This window comes from Mizuhopecten yessoensis, unplaced genomic scaffold (assembly GCF_002113885.1).
Source record: "Mizuhopecten yessoensis strain PY_sf001 unplaced genomic scaffold, ASM211388v2 scaffold11183, whole genome shotgun sequence".
Classification (NCBI taxonomy): Eukaryota; Metazoa; Mollusca; class Bivalvia; order Pectinida; family Pectinidae; genus Mizuhopecten; species Mizuhopecten yessoensis.
This window is the reverse complement of record NW_018408921.1, coordinates 747895-772863: the sequence shown is the minus strand read 5'-3', so window position 1 is coordinate 772863 and position 24969 is coordinate 747895. Positions and strand designations below refer to the sequence as shown.

Genomic DNA, 24969 nt, shown 5'->3' with positions numbered 1-24969 from the left:
GGCCCTTTTGCTTATTGAGAAGAAGTCGCTTGAAGTTTTTACGACATTTGACCCCTGTGACTTTGAAAATTGGTCAAAGTCATTCATTTTCACAAACTTGGTAGCCCTTCATCCCAGCATGCTACAGGCTTAATATCAGTACCCTGGGCATTTTGGTTATTGAAAAGAAGTCGCTTGAAGTTTTTACGACATTTGACCCCTGTGACTTTGAAAATTGGTCAAGGTCATTCATTTTCACAACTTGGTAGCCCTTCATCCCAGCATGCTACAGGCTTAATATCAGTACCCTGGGCATTTTGGTTATTGAGAAGAAGTTGTTTGAAGATTTTAAGACATCTGACCCCAGTAACCTTGAAAGTGGGTCAATGTCATTCATTTAAACAAAATTGGTAGCCCTTTATCCCAGCATGCTACAGGCCCAATATCAGTACCCTGGCCCTTTTGCTTATTGAGAAGAAATTGTTTGAAGATTTTAAGACATCTGACCCCAGTGACCTTGAAAGTGGGTCAAGGTCATTCATTTGAACAAACTTGGTAGCCCTTCATCCCAGCATGCTACAGGCCCCATATCAGTACCCTGGCCCTTTTGCTTATTGAAAAGAAGTTGTTTGAAGATTTTAAGACATCTGACACCAGTGACCTATAAAGTGGGTCAAGGTCATTCATTTGAACAAACTTGGTGGCACTTCATCCCAGCATGCTACAGGCCCAATATCAGTACCCTGGGCCTTTTGGTTATTGAGAAGAAGTTGTTTGAAGATTTTACGATATTTGACCCCTGTGACCTTGAAAGCGGGTCAAGGTCATTTATTTGAACAAACTTGGTAGCCCTTCATCCAGCATGCTACTGGCCAAATATCATCTTCCTAGGCCTTTTGGTTACTGAAAAGAAGTTGTTTAAAATATTGAAGCCGGACGGACGCCGGACGGACGGACGCCACACCATAACATAAGCTCACTTGCCCTTCGGGCAGGTGAGCTAAAAACATGCAATCAACGCTTATATTTCATGCAATCAACGCTTGTCGACGGATTTGTGATTATAACAGGATGGTAGAAAAACAATCATCTCCTACCTTGAGGGTGTGACAGAGAAATCTCCAACCCTTAGGATGATACTATTGAATGTCCTACCCTCGTCAAAGCCTCTGGTAAGACATCAAGAATATCATCCCTGGGGTAATAGATTTCTCTGTCACACCCTCATGGTAGGGGAAGATTCTATTAATCCTGGTCCATCTATCCCTTCCTCCTCCTTCTCCTCCAGATGAGCAATTTGATGCAAAGTCTTTGCCATATTTACTGCAGAGTTTTAATTGAAATACATACATGACAAACATATTTTAACAAAATCATTTTCTTATGCATACATGACAAAATATTAGGTCATACACATGGAGCAACAGCACAATGCTGCCACAGGTGATATTTACAATAACAGTACACTTGATACATGGTAAGAAACAAGTTTGTCCCAGACCAACTTACTTCCAAAGATCATGAAAGAATTTTGACTTAAAATAATGTTTCCTTTTATAGTGAACAATATCATGTTGGATTTTACTTGATGTAATATTGACAAATCAAATATGTACATTATTCCAAGACTTTCATGATCTTAAGGCCAGGCTTGCTTTCTTTATCCATTACAAAAGGATATACCAGTTCTGTCTGACTTCTTCATTGATCAATAATGAGACATACCTAGCAGTCTGATGTTGTTTTCTGGTATGCCTTGACAAAGATTTTTAACACAATAATTTACGGCATGCATTAACATTTACAGGTCTATTAAGTGGTATCCCTGAAAATGTTACAATTATAGGAACTCATTCACCCCTGAACTTTCATAATGAACTATTCCAACCTCTGCATTGGAAGAGTTCAAATGTGTCTTCATGGGTGAATGAGTTAAATAAACAAACCAGACATTCCAAATAAATCCCCATCAGATGACAGATCACCTGACAAAGGACAGTCACTTTCACACACCATAACTTTACACTTACATGTACGTATGTACATTGTATATTATTTTTACAAATGTTTAATTTTAAAATCCATTTACAGAGCCATTGAAACTAGGACAAATTTAATCCTAGTGAAAATATTTTTGTTATAAAAATGAGATATTCACAAGGAAATACCTTGGATAGGTCTTAGCACTGATGATGCAATGCTTATATTATACAACAAAAAAATATCTATACAATCTCTTATCATACAAAAATGAATATTGCATTATATTCTGTACAATGAAATCATGTTAGTAATAATGGCAAATACATGAGGCATGAAAAAACTGAAAAAGTCGACATGATGATGAAAATAGTGTGAAATGTTTGCAAGACGACTAGATATCAGTTAATCTACCAGGTAAATTAAAATCACTCTCATTGATCTTTGTTATTAAGGTACAACAATGTTCACCTGAGAGTGGGACAGAAAATGACTGCAGAAAAAATAAACAAAATTCCTGACAGCTTTAATTTATTGAGTTGTTCGTCTATGAAATAAGGTCGGACCTAGTAATCTGATGCTGCTTTCGGGCCAGTCTTGACAAAGCCTTACAAGGCCTGCATGAACGTTTGCATGTCCGCCAGGATTTATAGCCAAAAATGTTACATTTAAAAACAGACAAACCAGTTGTTCCACATAAACGAACAGGCCCCTTGGTACCTTTTAAGTTCAGGACAACCAATATCCAATTATATACAAGTTAAAATTCTTTATTTACTTTAAGCCTTACAACTTAATATACAGAATGATTGTTAGATATAGTGTACTGAAAGAAAACAAGATCACTGGGGTAGGCAGCAACAGGGATAACGCTTTTTTCCTGTATTGCTGCAATGGGGGATAACTTGGCTGTTTTTCAGAAAATCTCTTTCACTGCCTACATTTAATCACATCTTTGAAAAAAAATGTTAAATGTTTAAAAAATGAATGAATGAAAAAAATCAGATGCAACCTTAAAGTCTTGAAATAAATAACAACACACCCATAACGAAAATAACATTAAGGATTGATCTACCTTTACGATATGAATTCCAACTTTCAGATGAAATATTGTAAATAATAAAAAAGAATACAACGTTTTTGTTATTCCATTGTAATTCCTTTTTCCTTCCATTACACTAGTCTAATGACATACTGACTACAACAAAGCTCTATTCAATGCCCATGTTTGTTTTTTGAGTAAATATTTTTGTAAAATATACATTGTTTCCCAGTTGTAACAGCAGGCATTTTAGGTCTCTTTGATTTATACTCTGTATATTTGATCCAGCCTATTACAAACTTGTGATTCATTGACTAGGGATTAAGTCGTTAAATAGAACTCTTTATCTTTGATGTTTCACCACATATTATGACATATAACAAATCGTTTTATGTAAATGTAATATTAGATCTGTACTGCAGCATGGGTGTGCTCCTTCAAAATTAAATGTAGAATAGTCTTTGTCACTTTGATTAATAAATTGAACATGACAGAGTATCTCGATGAATCGAAGTCACAGTAGCTGTTCTGAAAGGGGCCGTAGTTGTCAATTTGTTTACGGTGCCTGACTGATTACGATCACTAGCCCTGCCCTCCACCACTGCAGTCGCCAGGTACTAGCCACAGGGCATGTTTTTTCTCTGGGTACTCCACCAACAAAACCTAGTACCACTTTAAATGACCATAGCTGTTCGTAGAACAAGAAAGTCGCACAAACAAACATGCTTGAAATATACATGTAAGTGAGTGAACGTGTAATACTAACACATATATGTGGTAGATACCACGGTAAGTGGAAATTAAAGACCTCATTCCAGGTTGCTGAATTAAAAGTTTATGATAGGCTGGATACCTCTAAACTGAACTTGCCCAGGCTTTGATTTGGTAAGGTTCAAATGTGTCTTCTGGGGTGAATGAGTTTTTTGGCTGATGCCATTAAATGTCAAAATAATAAATTGATCAGATAATAAGCTTCAGTTCCCACAGCTACAGTGGTGTCTGGTTCATCAACATACCACTGACTTGGCTTTCCCTCTATCCAACCTGACATGGTTGAGGATACAGAAATTAATTAGGTTCAATCATTCCCAAATAGTAGAATACTGATAATAGTGTTAAATTGCATTTTTCAGTGTTCATGATGGTATGAATGCAATGCAAGAATTGCAAAAACAATGATGTTTGCTATGTACATTATCTTACTACATATTATAAGATAGCGATCTTAAGTTTTCCCTCATATTTGCAAAATTTGAAATACCCCTTACAACAGTCTAGTACATGTATCATGCTAGGCAGAAGTTCATAGCCTTTTGAATACAATTCTTCTGTTCTTCTGATGATGCCTATATTGGGAATTGCAGGGGGGGGGGGATATGAAACCAATGACAATGATTGTTTTTTTTTCATATTAACCCATAAACCACTAAAACTAAAAGTAATTTTGCCACTCAGTCGCCAAAGCAGTATCTATGGTGACTGATAATTATAAGAAATGGACGGCAGGACTACAAATGATTGGTAGCTATCAGGTATGAAGGACAGAAAACTTGAACAACCAAATCTGTCTATGAATTATCAAAATGATATGAAGCATAATTAATTTGAAGCATTCATTAAAAAAATAAAAATATGAAGTATCCTACATTCACAATTATTGTGAAGTCTGTGTATAGTTATTGGCAGAGGTTCTCTCAAGTAAAGGTCAGTAAGTACAACAGGTAAAGATCATTGGTAACAGAAGGGAAAGGTCAAGGGCAAGGTAAGGTCAGGGGTCACAGTGAGTAGGTGCCTGACTAATGTCACATCTGCGGAAATATTGTTCTCTGAATTTTCCAGAATAACCAAGTTAAGCTACAGCGAAAAGTAAATTCTAAGGTTACCCAATAGTTTCATGTAGACGATAGAAGCTCTACAAACTATGAAGAAATTCTGACTCTACCATAAAACTAGGTGTTGTGGAAAATCATTGGTGAATAAATCAACCTTATCAAATATATTTTGTACAGACAGATAATTTTACGCCAGAAATAAAATTCTAAGATGAATCCTGTGATACAATATATACCTCACAATCTACATGTATATTTTAAGTCTGCAAGAAGAATCAAGATACCAGACAATAATTGTATTGTCATGTTTTAAAGCACGCAGGAAATATATACCAGTATCAAATCTTACCAACTTAAGTATTTCAAATCAATTGTATTTACAAATACATATATATTGAATGAAATTTAAAAAATAAAACAATGAAATTCTGCTGCTTTATCTATGAGTTATACACTAAGGGACATTTTTTCTTTAAATTGAAAATGATTTCCAAAATACTGATGATTTGACAAATGAACACAAAAAAGACATCTGTGGTTACCTGCCCCCTCCACCTCCTCCAAACCCCCGCCCCCCACTCCAGTCTCCACCCCTATTACCTCCCCTATTTCCTCCTCTGTCACCACCCCTCCCTCTGTCACCACCCCTACCTCTGTCACCTCCTCTCCCTCCCCGACCTCGGTTACCTCCCCGACCTGGACTTGAGAAATTACGTCCTCTTTGACCCCATCCTCCTGACTGGTCACCATCCATGTCAGAAGGAACCTGGTTTCCCTGTCGAAAATCACCCGGTCCCTCCTCCCATTGTCTCTTGTTACCAAAGTTCTCCTGCGAACCCCCAAAGTTGTGCCCCCCTTCACTTCTACGACCATGTCGCCGGTCATCTTGCCCCCTTCCCCTACCACGGTTCTGATTAGCACCACCTCCGCCTTGACCCTCAAATCTATCATCTTGGTCCATGAAATTGTCATTACCATGGTTACTGAAGTTACCATGATCACCACCAAAATTAGTGTTCCGGTCATTACCACCTCTCTGGTTTTCCCACTGGTTACCAGAGGAACCTCGTTGTTTACCACCACCCCGCTGAATACCACTTCCTCTGCGGTTAAATGCCTGGCCATCATTAAAGTTTTGGTTGTTATTATCATTCCGCTGTTGCTGTTGGCGGAAATCCTGATCTCCCCTGAAGTCCTGATCACTGCGGAAATCTTGGTCACCTTGAAACTGGTTGTTATTACCCATGTCTTTGTTACCAAAGTTACCCTGGTTTCCACTTTGACCTTGATTCCACTGTCCTCCTCGTAAATCCTGATCCTTTTGCTGGAATCCTTGACCACCTAAAATGAGTTAAAATATTCAATGTACGTTTTTTACTAGAAATAAAATATATTTCAAGTGTAAAAATTATGCTTTTCTGATGCATCAGCTGAAGGGACAATTGCTGTTGCTGGTACTATATTGTTTGCTTTGTTACTGATCGTAAACAAATACTGGATACCAGGAAATTTTCATTGCTGTTTAATTTTCTGGGCAAAATAATCATAACAGTGAACATTAGTTAACAACATAATATACATAGCAATTAAATGTGAGGGCGAAATTTAATCTGGGCGAATATGGATTTTACTGGAGAAGGGCAAAAAGTCGACAGGGCAAAAAATGTCCCGGTATACAGTACCTTGGTATGATACCGATGATTGGTTCTGTTTACTCCTTCTTTATGTTTTCGTGTTTTTAGTGTGGACCACACAAGAATAATTAAAACAGTTTTATTGAAGCAAAGAGCTGGTTTTGTGGATGCCACACTGGTACAATTTTCCAAAGGAAATGAGAAAAATGTTTTATTTACCCTTTTTTAGGTCCATAAAAAACACCTTTCAAATTGAATTTAGGTCCAATTTTCCTAAATTTATCCCGATTTATTCTCAATTTGTTAAAAAAATGTCCTCTTTGATAGTGGAATTTATGATCACATAGGACATTTTTAATAACAAATGATTTGGTTGTATCATGTCTTCCCTTAAAGAGCAATTGATTACATGTACATGTAATAATATAGAAACAATATCAAACAAATATTTCATAGTTGTTACATCATTGGTTTAAAATATGTACATTTAAACATTAAATATTGCATTGCAAAGGATGATTACATGCATGATAATGAGACTGATTTTTCTTTCAAGTTCACAGTACAATGACATAAGGTTGAACGACTACTGACCTTGATTTTGACCTTGCATCCTGGGGGGTCCCATCAAACCCTGAGATCGTCCACCTCCTGAAACAGTCAACACAAATTGAAATATTCCTTGTCCATCTTAGCAAACACATCAATAATAACTAATCAACTGATGGTAAGTGGATTACAGTCCCAATTACTGGTATTGTGGTCGAAGTTTGGACAAGCGTTGTTGTTATTTGACATTAGATCTTTGATGTTGAAATAAAGGGTATTGGCTGGTGAGTTAGGTATGGCACACCAGCTTGTCATAATGCACAAACGTAATATTTAGATGTTCCATCAAGCTGCTCACAAATAAGCAACATCTATACAACTGCAGTAGAATCGGAAAAATGTTCAGCTAGACCGGGGTTCGAACCCTGGACCCTCCGAACTCTAGATGGACACTCTACCAATTGATCTACCAGCTGGTCGCCGATGATTGACACAGTCCATATACTACATTCCTCCCTCCTTTTTCTTAGTTTTTGCACCTGACGACATCATTATTTACTACCCAGGTTCAGGTATCCCCTTGTCGAGCAATTCACCCAATACTTGAAACAAGGGTTGTTGGTCATAGGCATCAAAACGTAACAGGAACGAAAAAATTCTTGGATCAAACCTGTGACTTTCCAATCTACAGACGGATGCTCTACCAATTTAGCTACCTAGTCGCCGACTATTGACCCAGTCCAGTTCCACTACACAATAAAGTTATTAAAATGCCTCTGCTTTCAAGTCTGAAACTGCCTTCGGCATTCGGGGGTCAAACCTGCCCTTACCAGCACATGAGGGACCAAACACTCCTGATGAATGGACATAGTGACTTCCTTAGCAGTATAAAAGCAATACTGGTATGTTTTCTGCCCATAAGTGAGCAATGTTTTCTTTCAAGATTTAAATTTGTTCATCAAAATTCCTGCTGAAATGCAAGAACACAATTCACTGTACTAACCCTGTGGCATGTTCTGATTCTGTTGTCCTGGTCCCTGCTGCCTCATGCCTTGACCTCCAGGGCCCTGTTGACCCCATCCTGCTGGCTGGTTGCCCAGTAGCCCTCTACCCTGCATATTGCCCTGTCCAGGACCCATCATGTTTGGAGCATTGTTCTGGTTCCCTGGACCCATCATCTGGTTTGGCTGACCCATCGGACCTAAAAGCATAGCAATAGCTAAGACTAAAAGCCATATGCTACTTCACATTATACTTCTAATTTGTGTCAGAGTTACCGCCCTTCTCAATATCATACCTTTGATTTGTGAGTTATGGCCCTTTCAACATTACACCTGTCTATAAGACTTTAAACCTTATAGGCTACATTTCATATTATGCATGTGATACGTATCAAGAGTTGAATTAATATCATATGCTATGCTACCTCACAAACAGTCTACACCTGGAAACTTTCGCCTCATTTTTAACTTTCGCCTTTTTTGCCCTTGGCAATAAGGGTGAATTTATCATGACCACAAATGTAAGGACACAGCATACCATATATGCAACAACACACGAAGGGCAAATATTTCAATTTTACCGGTAAAGGGCAAATATTTGACTGCTCGAACATTTACCAGTATACAGTAGTACACATGTAAATGTATTTAGAGTTAAGGTTAATGCTACCTTACACAACATGTAATTGTGATTTTGGTTTAGCGTTATCTCCTTTTAACTTTTTCATTTCCTCATGATATGAAATATACTAAATATATCATGACGACTACAGCACTTCTCCTCCCCCAGATAACACTATAGAGCAACAGATTTGGAGAATGAATGGCCATAATACAATATTATACATAAAATCATAGTTTGATTTGACATTGAAACGTAATTTAAGTCAGGTTAGGAAGTATTTCAACTTGAAGTCACATCACAGACTACAAATTAAAAGTCCTATATAATCTATAGTAACTTAAATATAAAAAATACTCTCTACTCATAACAACGGCAACATGCCAGTAAACAGTTTATCAATTTGACAGAATTATCAGGTGAAATTCAAATTCTGACATATATCTAAATTGTTCTATCTTTCAAAGTTCAGACTCACCTTGCTGCATGAGTGACTGAGGATTACTGTTGTTTGGTGGGCCTTCATCCGGCCCCTGTTGGTTCTCATTTGCTCTTTCATTGGCCTGTTTCATCCTGCGTCTTTCCCTGCGTTTTTCCCTACTTCCTGACCCTCCACTTCCTCCACCACCTGTCATTTCCTCTCCCTCTCCGTCAGGCACGAGGAGGCCTGTGTGCTTCACCATCCACGCCTGCTCGAATTCCCAGGGAATGGGGCGAGCATAAGGAATTTTTTTCTTGGGTATCTCTTTAAGAAGCTGCTGTTCCCTGAAGAACTGTTCGTCTGCTGACCAGTCGAGGCCAGGAATGGTAGGCAGTTCATCCGCACCAACTTCATTGTCTGTAATAAACGGTACGTTTACATTCATAATAACATTTAAACACAATTTTAATTTGTCAATCTTAGATTTTGATAAAATGCATACGTAAATTAAACAAAGCATGTACAGAAAGGATCACAGCAATTTTTTTGCAAATTGAAAATTACAACAAAGCAATTTTTTGTCAAAGTTGGGATAACTTAAGTCTTCATGTTAATGTGGAGAGTAAACAATTTTTATAGTAACAAGCTTAAATACTATGCACACCTTCTGCCTAGCATGAATTTTCTCCTATTTATTTATCCCAGAAGGACACATTAAATGGACTCTCAGAGTTTAAGTGAGAGATATGACAGATGACATAAACCTGAATAATCTACCTTGATTGTTTCTTATCTGATCGTTCATCAGTTTTTCAGCCGGAGTTATCCCCATCCCTGGAATGTTGCTCATCCCTGAATTGTCCAGCTCTGTATCAAGATTAACACATCAAAATTTATTCAATAAAAATATAATCCACACTGGAAAATTATTAACTGTATTTAAATTTTCACCCTTTTCCATATAAATAAGGGTAAAATCATTACGGTAGTACAGTGTTTTAGCTGCATACTTCAATGAAATAAACCAATAAAAGACGATTATTTCACCGTTAATTAAGAAAAAGCTGTGTCGGTTACAAATATTTTTACTGAACAAGATAATCTTCTTTGTAAAACCATATTACATGGACATTAAAATATGGTCACTTCCTGCTTTTGACAACTGAAAAGGTCAGAAAAACATGTTTCCTCTTAAAATCACGTTGCAATTAATATCCTGTTTTCCTTTGACAAATATGATATTAAGCAAAATCTCCTGTAATACATAATGATACAACTTTGAACCTGTCTTAGGTAATCATGAAGTTTTAGTATGACTGTGAATTTAACAACATATATATTTATACAGTAATACAAATAAATTTTAAGGTTATCATTTTTTATAAATTTTTTTACCGAATTCAGGCATCTCGTGTTCAGATCCTCCTGGTAAAGTATTCAGGTTGTATTTATCTCTCATTCGGTCACCAGGCCGATTTCGCGTCCAAAACTTCCTGTTTTTCAAAACAAAAATGAATCAAACTTTTATCTACAATTTACTAAGTAATGGAATAATAAGAGGCAAATGGTTACAAAGCTTGCTGGGCTCCCAAATAATTACAATGCATAGCAATACAATTTTGAATTTCAAAATGTGATTTGTTGACCCCCATGTCAGCCTTAGTTTAGAAAGACTTACGTAGTGTGATCGTTGGAGCCGGACACAAGGATGTGGCCCAGAGGATGCCAGGCCAGACTCCACACCATGCCCTCATGGGCTTCCTCCATCCCTCCGACCTCTCTGTCAGTCCTGAAGAAAAAACCCATTAAGTTATCAAGAAGCCAGTACTCGATTCAAAGAACCCAAACTGTTTTGAGTATAAAAATTATATTCCTAATACATGTATATGTAAAGGGATATTTGATTGTTTCCCTTTAAATAGCGTATTTATTTCTACAGCATGGTAGAATACTTATGCCATTCATGACTGCAAGTTCCAATTGAAAGAATTAGTATATTCTGCAATACAAGTGAAATATATACAATATTCAACAAGAAAACCAGTCAATTTTCTATTAATTAATTTGAAAGTACAAACAACTGAGGAAAAAATTACTGCATCAAAATGCCATACAAATGAAATATATCTGGTATTCAACAGAAAAACTGGCCAATTTTCTATTAATTAAATTGAAAGTACTTACACAGAGGAAAATATTACTGCATCAAAATGCCATACAAATGAAATATATCTGGTATTCAACGGAAAAAACAGCATATTTTCTATTAATTAATTTGAAAGTACTTACACAGAGGAAAATATTACTGCATAAAAATGCCATACAAATGAAATATATCTGGTATTCAACAGAAAAACCAGCTTATTTTCTATCAATTAATTTGAAAGTACTTACACTGTGGAAAATATTCCCGTGTCAAAATGTACGGGTTTTAATAGCATTATATTTTGTGCCGCATTCTAATGACGTCACGCTTGACAACAAGGCTGCATGCTATTTTTGATATCCATTACAGTGTGAAAGATATCAGTTTCATGAAGCAGATAGAATCCAAAACACCATGGCAAATATGTAACAAAAGAACGTACCCGACCATCCAGAACATGACAGCCCCGTCAGATCCCCCGCTCACAAACAGCCCTTCGTGAACCGGGTGCCAGGCTACCGCTGTGGAGGTAAAAGTCACATGCATATACTGTATCCCTGGATTTTATTTTACTGCAGCTTGATGTTCGCCTAATTTGCAAATTCATCAGTACAGTAAATGTTTGACAACAACATAATATACATACGAATGTGAAGGGGGAATTTCATACTGGGCAAAAATGGAAATTACCGTTGAATGGTGAAGATTTGACTGGGCGAACATTTCCCGGTTTATAGTAATTATATACCATTTTACAAAAATTTAACTAGCTGGAAATTCCAGACTTTCTCGACTCTTGATGGATGCTCCACAATTATCAACAGAGTATTCTCAGTTCCCGGTCAATCTTTTTAACATCTGATATAATTTTGGATTTGTTTGGTTTTATTTATTCCCTGGAACAGCTAAGGTTATTTAAAGATGGGTTCCTTAAAAGACACCACCTTTTAAGAAGAGTAACCATGAACTTGAAATTCGCAACTTCAAAACATGAACTTGTTCAAGATATTCTCATATTTAATAAAAAAAGAAAAACTGTGAAATCATTTCAGAAATCAAGTTCCTAGAACATTGACAAAAGATTTCCTATAAATAGTAAGTGTGACCTTGACCTTGACATTCTGAGATCTGAATTTGCTTTAGGTGTTATCATACTTTACTAAAATATCTAGTTTGAAGAAGATTCTTTCAGAAATAAAGTCACTAAAGCAATGACAAAAGACTCTATAAATATTAATTCTGAGATATGAATTTGCTTGAGGTGTTATCATACTTGATTAAAACAGGAAGTTTGATCAAAAATCTTTCATATACAAAGTTGCTAGAGCAATGAAGAAAGATTTTCTATAAATAGTAATTGTGAGCTTGACCTGGACATTTTGAGTTTGAACTCTCCAGAGGTGTTACAGTAACCTACTTGTCTAAAATTTAAAGTTTGATGAAGATTCTGTCAGTAATGTGACATATGTAGTATGAATGCACAAACAGAATGTTATATACCCGCTACAACCTCTTGCAAGGGGACAATAAATATAGACTCCAGGAAATAAGAAAAAATATATTGTCAACCTACCTCCATACATATAATATCTTATACAGAAATAATCAAGAAAAACAATATTTTAAGCATGGCCTTGTACCTGTAGCCTCCTTTTTGTGTCCTTTAAAGGTCTGAAACTCCTCTTTCATGTTCCGAATGTCAAATAGTTTCATGAGGTGGTCTCTGGAGGCTGTCAACAGCCAGTTACCGTTCTGGTTCCACTTCAGGTTCATCACGGTGCCTTTATGGGCATGACTGTAACGGAAACTTTCTTTATCCAAAATTGACACAAAATTACTGTTTCACTTATTATTGTTAACCCAGTGAGTGTTCTAGTCTGTGATACTGACGGGATATAACAGGCCTCTTCAGTTTAAAACACAGCATAATGTGAACTTTTGCTTGTATTTTACCCAGGAAATCTAGCAGTCCTTAGCCATATATATAATAACAAATCTTTAGCCTAGGGAGATTTGACGTCCTCAGCTATATGTGTACGCTACAATAAACCACTCAGCTTGAAGAGCATTGCAATCGTCAGCACAGTACAACAAAACACTTTATGAAAGGCATTTAGTCTCAGCCAGTAGTCCTCAGCTCTCTAGTATCGGTATACTATATAAAGCTAAAATAAGACATTTGAGCTGTGCATTTAGCTCAGGGAGCCTTCTAGTCTTAAGAACTGTACAGGACACTTTTTGATGGGCATTTAGCCCAGTAGTCTTTAGCCAAGTTACAACAGTATACTTTAGCCGTGTATTTATCTCAGGGAGCCGTCTAGTCCTTAGCACGGTAAAAGACACTTTTTGATAAGCATTTAACCTAGTAATTCTTAGATATGTTTAAGTAACAAGACACTTTAGCTGTGTATTGAGCCCAAGGAGCCTGTTGCTCTTACCACTTTACAAGTAAATTACACTTCTTGATGTGTATAGGGAACTTTGTAGTCCTTAGCAAATAGCAAGACACTAAAGCTGCATATTTAGCAAAAGTAAGCCTTGTAGCAGTCTTTAGCACTGTAAAATGATGTAAAAGATGTATTTTCAGCCTAAGAGTGGTTATTAGTGTGTTTAGCTCGGAGACTAAATGCATGCTACTAAGATTGATGGTCAATTTTTGTCAAAATCATGAATCATGAATGGATAACTAAAAGTAAATTAAGTAAATTTTGTTTTAATACCTCCCCCAAACTTACAGAAGGTAAACCACTCTAGTAAATGGAAAATATGCGGGGGAAAGTCAATTTCGTGTTAACAAGTAGTGTCTTGATACTGAAATTATCTCTGGTAGATTGTTAGTAGTTCCTGACTGGCATTGTCAGTAGTGGCTATTGCATAAATCAATTCAAAGGGGAGAGCTTATTAGGATATTCCTGCTGAGACGGGGAAGGGACGCTAATTAGTACAGTAATTGAACCTGTGTGAAATGAGAATCAGTCCATCTTAAATGGAAACGTTAAAAGCAGTTGTTAGACAGGATTAACTATACTTGCTGCAAAGTTGTGTACGTACATTGTGGCCAGGCTGGTGCCAGACTTGGGGTCCCATAGTTTGAGTGGCTGCTGGTTGTCCTTGCTGCCCGAGGCAATAAGGCACTTCTGGGGGTGCCAGTCCACACACTTGACATCTGCTCCGTGACCTAGGGACAGCAATACATGTTCAGGTGGCCTTACACTGGAGCATGCTTCACATAATTAGTACTGTGTTGCTGTATCGATTGATTTTGCTTTTTGGACATGTCGGGTGATGTCCTTATAACTGAAGCTTTCTCTTTTCTTTTCAGGTCAACATGCAGGGTCATGATTTTATTATCATCTTTCATTGTTATTACCGGTGTATATTTTCATGACCCTTTGACCTTGACCTTTGACCGACACATTGAGCATTTTACAGTGTATTATGAAGGTATTAAGTTAATATTTCCTGTTATGCCTAACATGATGAAGGCATTCTATTTTTTTGTTTAAATACCATCGATAATACCAACATAATTCTCTCTATGTGAATGCATGTCATGTTTCCTTTTTCCAGGCATCACCCCCAAGTCACATTTGAACCTTACCAAATCAACAACTGGGCAAGTCCAGTTTAAATATGGGGTGAATGAGTTAAATTTACAATAGGCTGACCTATTGAAGAGAGACCCTTGAACATGAAATTTGTATGTATCCAAGCACTTTGATATTATGGAATGATGACAATTGTTTTCTATTTATGGTAACAGTGACCTTTAACTTGATCACAATTACCCTGTAAACCAAACTTGTTTTATACTTGAAATAGTATAGTTTTGCTAACTCCATGCAACTGAAAACGCAATGGAGCAGTATATTCAATATACACTGTAACATCAACTAACACCACTAGCTCAGCCAGCTATCAGAGTTGCAGTATTGGTTAGAAATTAGATTTGTTTAAGGTTAATTAGCTTTAAACATTGTGTTAAGTTTCATTCAACCAAATCAAGGATGAAGGAGTTAAGGTTAAAGTTTTGAATAACTTGTCTTTGGTTCAACTTTTTTATTACAGCTTAATAACTAGTCAAACCTGGTTAAGCAACTACCTGTATTAAAAGATGATTTCTTTGTGAACTAAATCTGTATAAAGACCACTTTCATGACTTCGTGAGGGTGCTCTTTTAATACAAGTTGGATGGTATCGGGCAAATACAATCATTAACAATAGCTTACATGGCTACATATTAACAGTTTAAACAGCATTATTTTATCTTTAAGTTCTGAATGCTTATTTGATTGCTTGCATTGCCTGATAAAGGATGGCAAGTCCTGTGGAAATTGTGACTTTGCAGATTTTTTTTGAATAAAAGAGTTCGTGAGCATTTCATCACCACTAGTTACGTATCGCTTGTTATTTTAACTGTTGCTTAAAACCATGGATTTGCTTGAATTTCAATTTCGAAGAAATTCCTTCACCTAAGTTTTCATAAGTAAGCATTTAATGTTAAAGAAAAACCTTAAATTAAGAAAATTCAGCAATGCGCTCCTACGGAAGATCTTAAGTTCACGTTCCTAAGAATGAGGCTTGAGGAGAAGGTAAGAGTTGTCATGCTATGTACATCACTAATGTGATTCATAGGAATAGCTGGTCTTTCCCCGAGAGAAACTCAATCAAATACCTTTGTCTGGTGTGCTGCACTTGCCTGCCTGTTCGCGTGTTCGGTTTTGGTCAGTGTTTGTTAATATGAAGCTGTCATAATGTATCATTCGCTTGTCAGTTTTGACAACATCCAGAGACGTGATAAGATTTTTTGTTCAAACTATATAAGGTCAGCGTATTCAAGTCATAGATTCCGGATTTAATCCACTGTCAGCATTTACTTTTACCTGTACAGATTCCTATAGCCATTCATCAGGGGCACCCATTGTGTAGTGTCTCGAATTTTTCCCCACACCAAATATATTTTGACATTATAAATTTTATTTTAAGTTAGCAGTAATCAATAAGATGTGATTTTACAGGTTTTGTTTCCATGTCTCCTCAATAATCCATGATCAGTCAGTAAGGTCAGTTATATTGCAGTCAAGCTATACTACGGATTTAATGATCAGACTTGTAATTAATGCCTCTCAAAATGGTCAGAACTATTTCTTCCAATTCGTAAGTCTTTTGAACTTCACCATTGCTAATAAAAGTGGTTTTCAGTTTTACTATTGTGTAAGAATTTTGTGTCAGTTTCAGATGTTATCTGAACAAGGCTGTTCTAGGACATCTTGATATCAATGGCCTACAATGTACATTTCACACTAGAAACACATTCTTGAGATCCGTGTATTCCTACATTGATATAACTACATGTACTAAATGAAGTAGCATATATCTTCAGTAGGTGTAAAAATGTACATTTCACACTAGAAACACATTCTTGAGATCCATGTATTCCTACATTGATATAACTACATGTACTTAAATGAAGTAGAATATATCCTCGGTAGGTGTAAAAGTGTAAGGCAAAACAACATCCCATCTTTGTCGACTTGGAAACAAAGACGGAATTATCCTTTTAGGTGCAAAACAAATAGCAGATAAAGTTTTAAATACCTTAAACCAGTTGGAATGGTTAAACAAAATACGTTGATTGTTGGGTTTAGACGAGTTGTTTCCATGCCGATTATCACTCCTTAAGTCACTCGACGAATTTTCTATCTTCAAACAAACCTACCTCTCAAAATTTTTTCTTCATGACATTTCATAAAATCCCATATTCGGACTGTTCCATCGTCTGAGCAAGTCGCAAATTTATTATCCGTTGGACAAAAACTGTGCAGAAAAAAATAAACAAACAACGTATGCAATATTAATGACATAAACATATTTATTGCAAAAAACATAGATTATAGAATCCATCAGTCACAATACATTGAGGTTATGTGTCTTATCTTGCTTCATAAATACTGCAAAATTCGGGCAGATGCCTTTATTAATAATCTATTCGATGCAAGGGTGAGATGCCTTTATTTGTAACCTATTTGATGCAAGGGCGAGATGCCTTTATTAGTCAAAGATCTAAACGGGCGAGATGCCTTTATTGAAAAAAACCCTCTCTTCTGGTGAATAACACAAGGCAAAAAAAATGTATTAAACAAGATCAAAGTTAAAATATTGAAAGCTCCATATCAAGCAAATAGCAGGCCATGTGCCAGATTTAAGGTATAATATATATCAATGTACACATGCAAGCTAATGGGCTTATGCCTTTATTGAAAAATCTCTAACAAAAATCTGTGAATTGTGTTGAAATCCTTGAGTATGAAGCTGTAAAATTGTTGATTTGGGCTTGAAGCCTTTATTGAACTCTCAAAGAAAAACTTTGGGCTTAATGCCTTTATTCAAAACAAAATTGTAGAAGATTGGGCTTGTGCCTTTATTCAAAAACTCTTCCAAAAATATCTATACCACTAATGGTGAATCTTCAAAGTTGGTTGCAAAGCGAATGGGCCAATGCCTTTATTGATAAAAACTTTATTCACAATCCAGCACTGTGGGAATTATGTTGATCTTAACAACTCTACGGAATTCTAAAACTATATATATATATATTCGTTGGAATAGAGCCTTTATTCTGAAGTAAGCTACATAATGTTTGGGCTAGGGCCTTTATTTAAAACAAAAAATCAATCACAATCTGATATTTGAAACAACACTACTGCAGAATACTAAAAGTAACCTTGTGGGGCTTGATGCCTTTATCCAGATGTAATTAAGCTGAACCTGTTTGGGCTAGAGCCTTTATTGAAAAATATTTTATCGCAATTTGATGTTTGCTACAACATTTTGCAACAGAATTCCAAATATTGTTACGAACAACGCCGCTACAGAATTCTTAAAGTATACTTGTATTATGTTGCCTTTATTCAGATGAAATTAAGCTGCAAACTGTTTGGGCTAGTGCCTTTATTGAAAAAATATCTGATAACAATTTGTTGTTATGACCACACTGTTTCCGAATTCTAAAAGTATCCTTGTGGGGCTAAAGCCTTTATTCAGATGTAGGACGCAGACTTTTTGGGCTTGCGCCTTTATTTGAAATTGCTGAATCCCAAACAAGTAATGGAAACAAGAAATGAAATGTCAATAGTTTCTCTAGATATTGGAAAATGACTGGAGACAATCTGGAATAGTCCAACGCTGAAAAACATGTTGGGCTAGATGCCTTTATTGAGTTCTTAGAAATAAAGTGTTGTTGTTTTTTGGCACTTATTCTAACAAAAGAAAATCTTCACAATCCAAAGCGTCGATGGAAGTTAAACTCATAACTTTATTGAAGCCATTATCGGAAATTCTTCACTTTTATTAATGTCCTGAATTTAATACCACTGCTCATGATCATCTTGTTAAAAGAAGGGGTAACAAGTCTTTGGAAAAAAACATTCTACTGGTTTTCTTTTTTAAAATCCTGACTTAAATATTGCAATATATTTAAATAAATATACAAGCACAATTTGGTCCTCTTCTATAAACCAAAATTTTTGAACTCCTGCTCAATCACAGAAACTGTAAAATGTAGCTATTTTAAGTACGCATCTTCACTGGGATTTATGAAATCTAACTTGAATTCCATGTCTCCTGAGAAAAAAAATCTGATTCAAAAGTACAACAGCTACTAGTCTTGAAATTGCAAAACACCAAGAAATATACGGAATTTATACAGACATTAATGTCAATGTATGCGAAACCTCTTGAAAAATGAATTTGGTGTATTTTTTTTATCTAGGTTAAACAATAACTTAAAAGCTGATTGCCAATAGCTAATTGGTGAACAACATTGATGAGGCAGAAAAATTAGATTTGATGGTCTTGTAGGTCCAACTCCAAATTTTGATTTGGCATAAGATTTTGGTTTGTGTTCAGTTTTTATTGATAGCTCACTAATGTCACAAAAATAGTTTTGAAAGCATGTTGCTAGAAATTGATTTTGGAAAAAAGGCGGCAATAAAATGTGGAGTAACAGGTTATAAATGTTTACATCTAATAAGAAATTTTGATATAAAATTAAATATTCTGTAATAATTGACAGAAGAAACATACCTGAAGAATGATTTTGAAAGTGTTTAATTAAAATTTGGTTAATTAGAAAAGCAACTATGTAAGTGTTTAGATGACCACACAGATAAGGTGTAGCCAAATTGCTGACTGCGACCTGAGGTAATGGGAGAGACAAGTAAATACAACAGTCCAGCACAGTATCCCACCTTATCCCGCGCACGGGTTCCTTGTGACCCTGGTACATCTTCACATTATTCATGTTGGTCTGCCAGTACTTGATGAAGCCTGAATGGTCTGCCGTCACCATCCATTGGTCATTGTGGCTCCATTGCATCGCTCTTACCGATGTGTCATGGGCCTGCAAACAAAATGATGCTAGGTACAGAAGTTTGAAAATATAATTATTAAAATCTAAATCAAAAGTACATAGCTTCACTGCAGACTGCAGTCTTGCATGTAGTCAGATTTTAAAATGTCCAGGATTTTCTGCTGAATTTTCAGAATTGCTTTTATGTTGTGATGTGAGATGCCTTATATTAATCAGACATAAATTGATGTGAAAACCTGATAAGTAATAATATAAACTGATAAAGTAACAGTTGAAATAATTTGTTAATTGTTATTTATATCAGCATGTTGTAAACATTCTGAAAGAATTCGTTTCGCCGTCGTAATGATCAGTATGTAAATTCTACTTTCACTTTCAAATAATTTCGAGCATATTCCTAAGAACTATCTTCATGCTACATCCTAGCTTTTTTGCAACGAGAAGTCGCGTTACATTTTGTCCAATAAACGTAAAAATGTTTGCCGCGCTATGTCAACTATGATCATGTGACAATCACATTCCTCGCAAGTAGCGCGGTGAAATCAAATTACAAAGAAACAATCACAAAATATTCACTTTTTAACAATAATCAAATATTGTTTTTAACATAAACTATAAATAAAGCAGTTGTCGTCAGTTGTTTACGACAATAACGTTAACTTTGGATCAATTTCCAGCACCATGCTGTCAGGGCAGTATGTCCCGATTTTGACACTTTTCAACGTAGACCCAGGGAAATCAACTTCAAATGCAAAAGAAAAACTATTGCTGAAGTGAATAAAAACACACCACTTCCTCCGAAGTAATATTTTCATTGAAATCGGCAAGTGATGCTCCATCTACTGTTTTTTGCTGACTGGGGTGAAGCAAGGTGTGAAAAATTTACCTGGAGTGGACAGGTGTTCACCTCGGGCTATGTACAGTTAGCCGGACCTATTGTTTAATTGTCCAGGTGTTTCACATGGACAACTTACCTGAGTTTTTACCTCATTAAATCCATTAACGGCAGAAAAAAGCATATCATAATAAGCGGGGTCCCACCTCTGACCATATCATAATAAACGATATTCTTTTGCTTAGTTAAAGAAGGTAAAAATCGGTACATGGGGAAAATATCATAATAACCGATATAGCATAATAACTGATATTATAATAAGTGGGTTCCACTGTAGAAGGTAATGATTAACTAGAACTGTCATCTGGAGGATAACTATACTCCCGCAGATGCTGGTAGTTTATACATCATTTAGTTACTTTGACCTGGGGTTTCCGGACAAGTTATTTTGCATAATGGACCGTAACTTCTTTAAAAAGTGTTTAAATCTAAAATTAAAATGCCGGTGCACGACTACATAATAAGCCCATCATTCAAGTGAAGTTTCAACAAGTATTTTGCACAAAGGGGTATAACTCCACCAAAAACGGTCGAAATCCCAAATTAAAATGCCAGTGCACGACTACATAAGATACCGATCATTCATGCAAAGTTTCAATGTTAGTTAAGGAGGTATTTTCCGGACAAGTTACTGCTGACGACATCCAGAAAGGTTGATTCCAGTATACCCCCCCCCCCCCCCCACTTTGTTTCGGGGGTATAAAAACAAGGTAAGTGGAAACTCATTTAGATATACCCCCCCACACACACAAACTAAAGTGTTCCAAGTATGACCATTGACCCTTTAACTTTGACTGAGGACCACCAAAATCTCATTCAGGTGTAGAACTTTTCAGGGTTTTATGAGATATCTTGAACACAAGCATTTTACTTTAGTGGCTGTAATGCTGCACCCTGCCGTAACAAAGCAATTAATAAATACCACCCTCATTAAGTGGTTGTTAAATTAATTGTGAACATACTGTAGTTGAACATATCATTCAGTTGAAGTTTTGAACAAAATGACTATCTCGCATTATTTATTTCTCAAAACTTTCACATCTGACTGACATATTCCTGCATGATATACACAAAATAAGTAAATATAACTTTAGGAATCATGGTAATAATATTTAAGTAAAGTATATCAGAAATCTTGTTACCTGCAGAATAGTTTCAAAGTTAAAGGTCAGACCGTTCCACAGCGTGAACTCTCCACTAGATGCTCCGGTCACTAAACGCCTCCCTTCTGGTGTCCACTACAGCACATAAAATAAGTCATTAGTCAGTTTTTACAATGTGAGGGAAAAAAGATTAAAAATGTCTGTTCTGAATTTGAATGTTTTTTTGTTTGTTCTGTAAAATATGGAAAAGGTATCGTAATCCCACTGGAAATAGTGCTGAAATCCAGCTCCAAATAATTAAGATTACCTCATGTATACAACTTGCTGAAATATACAACATGTTAAAAAGTTGTTGCATAGGTATATAAACAGATAGTCACTTTATTACATTTTTAGTGAAATTTAATTTCTTACTGTAAAAATATGCTTGGCATTATTTTCTGTCAGGCACACTTCTTGTAACTTTCACACAAAACCAACTAACCAGACAGCAGGGTTAAATGGGGAAATTAACAAATAATGGGTATTATCAATGTGCCATGTGCACATCACACCACCCCCACCCAGCATTTTCTTAATGGGATGTCACATACAGAATTCTTTGTCTTGTTATTTTTTTTCTTTGCAAATGATGGTTTACCTGTGCTTAGATGCCAATGTCTTTATACAGAAAAACATTAAGAACAGAATATTCTTGGTTCATTTATATAACACTGATATTTCCTATACACATGTGATTTTTTTTTTTTTTTAACACTTTCACCACTGACCAGCTGTGGACTCATCTAAACAAATGCATGGTTGAGTCTTCTAAAGTTACCTAGTGGTAAAAGGATAAGTAGTTCGGTCACACTCACCGCTAAGCAAAAGATTGGACATCTGAACTTATTTGTGGAGGTACGGATGAATTTGGTGGTTACACAGTTCATGGGGTTGTCCTTCATATGCAGGGGAGGTGTAAGCTGAAACAGAGCAAGGCATGTATGTTTGTATTATCACATCATAATTTAGTTTCATGATTTTTATTTCTTCAGAAAACTTCTATCAACATATTTTAGAGGTGATCTTATTGTATTGATTTTCAAATAAATCAGTAATTTGTGATATTGTCATTGTAAATTAAACTGCAATCAGATCGGGAAAGACAACGCACCATATGGAAAAGCTATAGGCCTCATTATATTGCTTTTGTCTGTATGGGATAGAATATGCCTGCGTATTGCGATATACTGGTTTTGTGATATATTGTGACAGCACTAACAGGATGGTTCAATAATATAACACAATTACCTCAATCTGATACAAGGACTCTGGCTGAAGGGCTCGTCTATCCCGGTGATCTCGCTGCCATATCCTATCCTGTTAGAATTGAACACAAATGAGTTAAAGTTTTGACCCTTATACAATGTGTAATTACTAAACTTCTTAAGATTCTCTATACAGCCTAAATGTTGTAGGGTCCTTTCATAATTTTCTGTTAGAGTTTAGATATTAATAGTAACATTAATACTTTGACGAACGCCCTAAATGTATCTGAAGTGCAGAAACTGCGCAGATTTCATGTTTTACATACCTGCATATCTCGAGGTTCAACTATATTTAATCATTGTATTGCAACAAAATGGAGGTGTTATAGTAGAAACCCATAGACAGAGACCTTTCTGAAAACTTTGTGCACTAGTTAACTTAACCCTTGTTAAGATAATGAGAATATCCCAAACGGAAAAATGTAACTGATAGGGTATAACCTAAAACCAGAGCTTGGTATTTGATACAAATCAAATTCATACCTGTAGATAGTTGATCACTGCCGAGTTATAATCTATCGTTTTTCTATGGACTGCCTTTCGCATGCGTTTTCCGTCGAACATGACGGCCTGTCCCATAGCTCCTCCAGAGTCTCCCCCCTGTTGGCCTCCTCCACGACCGAATCCTCCCCTGCCATACCCTCGCCCCATCCGCTGTCCACCATACCTTGGAGCTTCTGTTGCTACTCCACCATCCATTCTTCAATATTTCAGTAATCTGAAGAATTGTGAAATCAACAAGATGCAAATGATTATAAACTGGTTTTTTAAATAGGTGTGTTATACAACTATTGCCAATTGTTAATTTTCTTAATATGAAGTTGAAAATAAAAATACTGATAGTCTTATTTTTGTTTTAGGACTCAACATGTCAAAAGATAAATGACTTGTAATTTGTATTAAATGAAGATCAATATCTTTAGACAATCTTCATTGTAAATGTTACAAATATAAAAGCTTAAATCTCAAGTATGGCCAGTTGCATATTTTCAAGAATTAATTCCAAGTTGTATGTATTATAAACATAAGCCTTCAATAAAGTTTTATAATTATGAAAATTTAAATAACAAATATTCTTCAGGGTCCATATCCCCCCCCCCCTTAAATTCTTGAATATGGAGTTGTGGCAGACTATTTTGACAGACATTAAAAATTTGAGGGGAACATCTATCCAATGAAAATTCAGCTTCATAAGCGGTTTAACTTTTTGTATTCACCACTTCATCAAATAAGTTTTCCATTAGCTAACCACACCATTGCTGAAAATGTCTGTGGTGCTAGAACATTACCTCTTATAAAGCTTCTTTCAGTGGTAATATTTAATTACTAAATGGTAAATATGAAAGTTTTAGGGTTGTAGTGAGAACCTTGGTGATTTAATTTTTTTGGAAAGGTCAAAGCGTTAGCCCCGCGGCCGCAGTATATTTTTCAGCACAATCTGCAAATTTATTACCCGATTTTAAGTTGATAAATCGTCTCAACGTATATTCTGTTCTGGTAAAGAATTACAAGGTTAAATACCTTACAGTTGAGAAAACTAATGAAATATTTCGTCTGTTTTTTTCCAGAAAAATTGCATACCTAGAAGGGAAGTTTGAAAATTCCCATAGGTTATGGCCGAAATAAGATGCTATAATTTAAAAGCAAACATAATGTAGACTCGCTATTTGATTAACTAAATGACATGCATATAGTTATACCGAGTACAACTAAGAACACATCGACATTTAAATCACATTTTTGTGTGCGAAATGCCCGGCTTACTGTCGGCCCGGCCGATCTGCCATTTGGCAAATATAGGGGGCCTCAGTCACATAAACAGCTGGGTTGATGTAATTAATTTCTTACCAAAGCCCTTTTCAGGCGTTTCGGTTTTGCATGTCATCGACAATGACATTATATAACAGTGTCAATCTTTCGCACGAAGCTTAATAACAACGAAAGTTTAATTGAGCACAAGTCGCATGCTGACTAAAAAATGGCGGACTCCTTGTTACAAAAATAATCTATCGGAATGTATTAAACCGAAACGAACGTAAATTGGTCGAATCAATTTTTCTATATTTATCCAATTATTGAAGGAGAAA

The 24969-nt window shown here is 35.9% G+C and overlaps 1 protein-coding gene across 1 annotated transcript; it reads right to left on the bottom strand.

Moving 5' to 3' along the window:
• Window positions 1–932: 932 nt before the first annotated feature.
• On the bottom strand, window positions 933–24879 carry LOC110440483 (pre-mRNA 3' end processing protein WDR33-like). Its single transcript, XM_021483592.1, has 17 exons — window positions 24731–24879; window positions 23366–23600; window positions 22866–22934; window positions 22433–22537; window positions 21615–21710; window positions 19456–19607; window positions 16926–17023; window positions 14258–14384; window positions 12847–13001; window positions 11649–11727; window positions 10739–10849; window positions 10456–10553; window positions 9838–9927; window positions 9118–9477; window positions 8020–8217; window positions 7062–7118; window positions 933–6174 (listed from the first exon to the last, which is right to left on the bottom strand). The coding sequence occupies exons 2-17, from the start codon at window positions 23579–23581 to the stop codon at window positions 5372–5374; spliced, it is 2814 nt and encodes a 937-aa protein (XP_021339267.1). The 5' UTR covers window positions 23582–23600; window positions 24731–24879; the 3' UTR covers window positions 933–5371.
• Between the last annotated feature and the right edge of the window lie 90 nt (window positions 24880–24969).

What these genes read in the sequence shown, in the direction of transcription:
- LOC110440483 (XM_021483592.1), bottom strand. Translation starts at nt 23,581, where the DNA reads ATGGATGGTGGAGTAGCAACAGAAGCTCCAAGGTATGGTGGACAGCGG. An exon ending in TGAAGAAAAAATTTTGAGAG is followed by an intron (nt 14,385 to 16,925) that starts GTAGGTTTGTTT and finishes TGCTGTCCCTAG; the next exon opens with GTCACGGAGCAGATGTCAAG. An exon ending in ACACAAAAAGGAGGCTACAG is followed by an intron (nt 11,728 to 12,846) that starts GTACAAGGCCAT and finishes TTACCTCCACAG; the next exon opens with CGGTAGCCTGGCACCCGGTT.